General features: G+C 40.3%; 1 protein-coding gene across 1 annotated transcript in view; it reads left to right on the top strand.

Annotated features, from left to right (window-relative positions):
• The window catches only part of SEC23B (Sec23 homolog B (S. cerevisiae)), a 47,618-nt gene that overhangs the window by 4,368 nt on the left and 36,813 nt on the right, over positions 1-6,437 (top strand). Inside the window, exons 3-8 of the mRNA XM_008585365.1 lie at positions 901-987; positions 2,957-3,193; positions 3,299-3,384; positions 4,285-4,429; positions 4,864-5,022; positions 5,363-5,478. Coding sequence (XP_008583587.1) covers positions 901-987; positions 2,957-3,193; positions 3,299-3,384; positions 4,285-4,429; positions 4,864-5,022; positions 5,363-5,478 — 830 coding nt within the window. The remainder of the gene's footprint in view (positions 1-900; positions 988-2,956; positions 3,194-3,298; positions 3,385-4,284; positions 4,430-4,863; positions 5,023-5,362; positions 5,479-6,437) is intronic.

The following is a 6,437-nucleotide window of genomic DNA, read 5'->3' as shown; positions in this document are numbered from 1 at the left end:
AAAAAAAAAAAAAAAAAAAAAAAAAAAAAAAAATTTGTAGAGAGTTTTAAAATAAAAGAAAATGCCTCTGCCATGATGTTAAGCACAAAAAGCAGGTCCCAAAATTGTATATACAGGATGATATCAACTGTGCTCAGGTAGAAGTCTGGAAAGAAATATGCCAAAATGTTGACAGTAGCTGTCTCTCGGTGATAGGAATTGGGGACTTTTTTTCCCTCCTGTTGTCTTATATTTTCCTGAACTTGCCAGTTTTTCTATACTTGAACATGCATTACTTTATTGATAACAGCCGAAATCATAAACCCAAATCAAGGCTCTAGCCTTTTACATACATAGACTATTGATGAGACAGAAAAAATCTCAGTCATTAATTTGCAGAGCAGTGCTTAAGAAATGGGCTTTTTGGTTAGAGCACAACCTTATAACACTGAGATCATGGGTTCAGAGTCCAGTACCAGCCCGCTGCCAAAAAAGGTGGGGGGATGTGTTGTGTATGTATGTATGTATGTATGTTTGTTTGTTTGTTTGTTTTTGGCAGCTGACCAGTACAGAAATTGAACCCTGGACCTTCATCTTATCAGCAACATACTCTAACCACCTTAGCTAATTGGCCAGCCCAAGAAGTGGTTTTAATAGTGTATTTTTAAACATTTAGAAGTTACAGCATAACCTAAAACTACTCCTAAAAATGTTGCTTTTTTTAAAAGTTACAAAATGATATAAATATAAGACAGAGCTGGAAGTTTTAAATGCTGATTTTTATATTTTAGTAATATGTTCTATATTTTGTGCTTTCAGAATTAATGTGTGGTCATTAGCCATTTTTATAAATAGGAAATAAAAAGTGTAATGTCAACATCTTTCAGCCCTAATAAAAACATTGCTTTGTTTTCTTTTCAGTTTCCTCCAGCTTATGCAGGCATATCTGAGGTGAATCAACCTGCTGAATTGATGCCCCAGTTTTCTACAATTGAATATGTGATACAGGTAACTTCTTTGTGGTGCATTTAATAAACAGTGTTAAATATATTTAGTTTCTCTTGAAAACCTTTGGCTTCTGTGTCTCTTACCTGTCCAAAGGGTTTAAAGCTATGAGGGCAGCAGGATCCTTCACATGAGGTTTTGGTGTGTGTGTAGTTACTGGCATTGTTTTCAGGTCTTGATATAAGGCTACAGTAAAGGTGGAGCTGATTAAATGTAAAACCTGTCCTCCACAGCCTTCTCTTAGTTGACGGTACTCCATCTTCTAGTTGTTCACCTTAAAAACCTTAGACAGGGTGCGGGGGAGGGAAGAAGACATAACAATTACAATTCCTTGAAGTCGATATGACAAGCAAACAGAAAGGACATTGTCAGGAGGGAGGGGGGAGAGGGAGGAGGGAAGGAGGTTTCAGTAATTGGCCACAATAATCTACCACATTGTAAATTGACAAAATAAAATAAAATAAACAATCTGGCACATTAAAAAAAAAAAACCAAAAAAACAAAACTTTATACTCATCCTTCACCTCTCTCTCTCACATCCCATATCTAGTCCACTAGAAAATCCCATTGGCTGTCTATTCCAAGTATATCCAGAATCCACCCACTTCTCTCTCCCCTCTGCTAACTGTCCTGGGTCAGCCACTGCCTCTCACTTGAATTACTTTGGTAGTCTCCTAACTGTTGTCCCTGCTTTTACCATTGCCCATTTATATTTTACTCTTAACCTAGAATAACTTTAAAAATATGTATCATGTTATTCTAGCCAGAATAACTTTCAAAACATGTATCATGTTATTTCTCTGCCCAGAAATGTCTAATGGTCAAAATGGTCCCTTTTCACCCAAAGGAAAAGACAGTCTTCAAAGCCCTATGTGTTTACTTCTCTGACTTCAGTTTCTATGAGTGTCCTCATTCAGCCCAGTGGGCCTCCTTAGATTCTTCTCCAAATGCCAGGAACACTCCTGCTTGAGGGCCTTTTCTCTAGCTTTTTTCTCAGGCTGGAACTTTCCTTCCCCTATCTCTGTATTGTTTCCTCCCTCTCGTCCAGGTTTTTGCTCAAATGTTACTTTTTTAGTGAGACTGTCCTGACCTCTCTCTTTAGTACTTGAACCTGCCCTCTGCCTCTCACTCCCGGCATTCACAGTTGCCCTTAATCTCTCCATTCCAGGAAGTTTGCTTCTTGAGGTAGGCAGGGATCTTTGTTCTTTCTGTTCATTGATGTATGCCAGGACCTGAATAATGTCTAGCTCATAGTAGTATTCAAAAATTTTGAGTGAATTGTTAGATACAAATAGATTTTTTTTTTTTGGTGGCTGGCCGGGACGAGATACAAATAGTTACCCATATCTTTTACCAGCTTCTGATAGACAAAGAATTACAACATCAAGAACATCAGCAGATACTCATTGTTTTTAGAATTACGTTTTTCATATAAATGGTTGGACTACCTATAATCTTTGGGATATAATGCAGTGTGTCCAAGGATACACAAAGTTCAAGATAAAATGGTGTATACTATTTGAATGTCAGTTTTATTTGGAAAATTGAGAATGCATGGTGTGGAATTAGTTTAATATTTTATTAAAAATGATATTATTGAGGAGAATGAAAATTCAAACTTTAAGACTTTGTAAAACACAGCTGTCTTCAGGTTCTACCCTTTTACTCATTAAGACACTTCATTTGCCTAGAGATTTTCTTATCATCCCAACCCTCGGCGGGAGCGCCACCGCGCTCCCAAGCGGCGCACTGTAGCAGTGCGCCACCGGGCCGGCCTGATACAAATAGTTTTTATGTTTAGTTTGTTTTACTAGAATCTGAGTCATTTAATGAGGTAAGTAGAAGTTTGTGTAGGTGTCCTTATCCCGAGAGTAAGTGTAGATGAAAACTTGCCATTTTCCTACCTGATTTGCTTTAAAAAGAGCTGTTTGTGTTTGTATACTGATCATTGTGCTGTTTTTCTTTGCCTAAGCGAGGTGCTCCATCCCCTCTGATCTTTCTCTATGTGGTCGACACTTGCCTGGAGGAAGATGACCTTCAAGCACTCAAAGAGTCCCTGCAGATGTCCCTGAGTCTCCTTCCTCCAGATGCTCTTGTGGGTCTGATCACATTTGGTAGGATGGTACAGGTTCATGAACTAAGCTGTGAAGGAATCTCCAAAAGTTACGTCTTCCGAGGGACCAAGGATTTAACAGCAAAGCAAATACAGGTTTGTTCCTTGCTTTTGCAGAAGCAGAAGTAAGGGCATATCTTAACAATTAATTAGTTGTTCACTTTTAGTGTTATAGGAAATGAGTCCTTTTTGTTTTTTTAGGATATGCTGGGCCTGACCAAGCCAGCTATGCCCATGCAGCAAGCAAGACCTGCTCAACCCCAGGAGCACCCTTTTGTTTCAAGCAGGTGAGGTGGCGACATATAGTGTTACACATTCTGTAGTGGGCAGGCAGGACGGCCCATGGGAGTTAGGGAAGAAAAAATATTAGAACTTTTGTTTTCTTATTATTAGAGAAAAAAAATGATTAAGCCTAACCAATATTTAATGTCTTAGCAAAAAGGTTTTGAGACCACTGTACTCAGTCATTCCTGCCTCTTGGACACATGGCTGTTGTCCTTTTTAGTCCTTAAGTAAAATTGGAAAAATTAAAAAGGTTTCTTTTGGGTGCCCTCAAACAAACCTATTAACAGGTACTCACTTCACTCAGCCCATCGAGTGCCTGGGGCTGCCCTGGGCCCAGTTAACAGCCATAAACTTGAAAAAATGCATTGCCTGATATGCTGGGGACAACCTCTTACCCTGGTAAGAAACCAGAGTGTTTTTCTCTGTGTTGCTTCTGAGGCTCAAGAGAAATACAAACTGAATCTTTAGAGTGATGAGGATTGTCCACGTAAATGGACCTTACCTGGACTAAATTCATATTAGTCATGTCCTTAGAATTTCTTTGCTGCTTAAAACTTTTTTTTTCTTTTTTGGCAGCTGGCTGGTACAGGAATCATAACCCTTGACCTTGGTGTTGTCAGCACCACGCTGTCCCAAGTGAGCTAACCAGCCAGCCCTTTGTTGCTTATTGATTGTTTTTCCATGCTACATATATAAATTGCTAAGTATTATGCTTTAAATTACATTCCTCAATAGTTATTTCGGATTGTTTTGTGTTTGTAGTTAAAGATAACTTTGAAGAAAAAAGTTGCAGGTTTTTCTACTCTGAATAATTATTTTGAAGAGCAGTAACTGTGTGTCACCTAGAGTTGAAGACCAGAGTACTTTATTTAACCAGGATCTGTCTATTCAAAATTGTGCAGATTTCTGCAGCCTGTTCACAAGATAGACATGAACTTCACTGACCTTCTTGGGGAGCTGCAGAGGGATCCATGGCCTGTAACTCAGGGGAAGAGACCTTTGAGATCCACTGGTGTTGCTTTGTCTATTGCTGTTGGCTTGTTAGAGGTAATTCAGAATTTACCGGGACCCTTCAAATCATGTAAACTTGCTCTCAGAAAGTGTATTGAATTTGTTTGGAAATCAGCTGTGACTAAGTCAACCAACTGTCTGTGTCATTGTATCAGAAAATGCTTCATCATTATTATTATCCATGTCAAAGGAGCCCCTTGATATTTTAAAAGTACCAAAAGTTTTCATGAAAAACATAAGGAATTAGAACAATGGGAAGTGCTCACATTAAATTAATAAAAGTACAAAACCATGAGGTTGGAAGAATATAAGTGCTGCTTTTCTGCATCATGATCTGTATTATTCTGCAGTAGCATCAGTATTAAGAATAGCTGAAGAGAATTCATCTTTGGAGTCTTTCTATGGGAAATCGAAACTATACTTGGAGGTAGGGCTGTATACCTCTAAAATGTTGCCATTTACTCTTTTAGGGCACTTTTCCAAACACGGGAGCCAGAATCATGTTGTTCACTGGAGGTCCCCCAACCCAAGGGCCTGGCATGGTGGTTGGAGATGAGTTAAAGATTCCTATTCGTTCCTGGCATGATATTGAGAAAGATAACACCCGTTTCATGAAAAAGGCAACCAAGGTAGGTATTCTTGGATACAGGCTGTAATTGTGGTAAACTGGAGTGAGAGCTGCTTTGCTGAGGCCATGCATCATGGTCAGCAAGATGCTCTTGCTGAGATGATCATCCAAATCTTGGCTGCTGTTAAATTACTGCCCCTACTTTCAGACCTTAGAGTTAGAGTGGGTGGCTTTAAAACTGCTCAGAGTGTTTTGATATTGAAAACTATTTTTATTTGATTTGGATGATTTTAAGAAAATGATTTCTGTATTCTTATGTTTGATTACATCCTTTGGTACATTAAGGCATACCTTGGGAATAATGTTACTTTTTCCTGAAGGTAGTTTTCCTCTCTTCACAGCACTATGAGATGCTTGCTAATCGAGCTGCTGCAAATGGTCACTGCATTGATATTTATGCTTGTGCTCTTGATCAAACTGGACTTTTGGAGATGAAGTGTTGTACAAATCTTACTGGGTATGTTGACAGTGAACACTTGGGAAAAGTGAGCATGTTATGTTAAGGAAAGGGAAATGAGTGGCAGAGCCATAGGGATGAGCAAGGACAATTTAGAGAAATTTTCAGGTAGCTCTGGGCTGTGGTTTCAGTGGCTAGGGAGGGGTGTGGGCCCCTTGGAGCAAGAAGCAGTGATTAGCAGGAGGTCCCAAGGGTTCACTATGAAGAAGTCATATTAATAACTTCATTTCTTCCTTAGAGTTGTTAGACTTGTTACGGAGACCAGGTCAGGAAAGCAAGCAAGCATGGAGTATCTGGCCTTTAGCAGGGCACTTCCTTGTGAGAAGGGAGGAAAATAGGGTCTGAATGCTGGAGCAATTAGGGGAAATTTGACCTGGCTATGTGACTACACTTTGTGAATACCTAGTGCACGCTCAGCCTAGAGGGTGTGCTACAAGATACACTGACTTAGAGCCCAAGTTAGTATTGTATTCACAGGTCGGAGTGCAGAGCAGTGGTTCTCAGTGTGCAGTAGTGCCTGGGCCAGCAACCTTGGAGGCTCGTGGGAACTGGTTAGGCATGTACATTCTTGGGCCTCACCCTAGATCTCCTGAATCAGAAACTGGGGAAGCAGCTTTCCAGGAGATTCTGGTGCACATAAAAGTATAAGAACCACTGATGTGGAACACTTGTCTGAAGCCATGTTGGAATCACCAGGGGAGCTTTAAAAACTACTCTTGCTTTGGGTCTCGTCCCCAGAGATTGTGATTTAATTACCATGGGGTATGGTCTGGGCATTAGCATTTTTTTTTTTTTTTTGTCTTTTTTCCGTGTCCGGCAACGGATCGCAACCCTCAGTGTTGTCCCCGTACCGGACCGGGGACCGGCAACGGGATTGCAACCCTCGGTGTTGCTCCCGCGCCTCGCTCAGCCAGTGAGCGGGAACCGGTCTGTATGTGGGATCCGAACCCTCGGGCGGG

Source organism: Galeopterus variegatus, unplaced genomic scaffold, assembly GCF_000696425.1.
Source record: "Galeopterus variegatus unplaced genomic scaffold, G_variegatus-3.0.2 Scaffold3538, whole genome shotgun sequence".
NCBI classification, from domain to species: domain Eukaryota; kingdom Metazoa; phylum Chordata; class Mammalia; order Dermoptera; family Cynocephalidae; genus Galeopterus; species Galeopterus variegatus.
This window is presented reverse-complemented; position numbering and strand designations above follow the sequence as displayed.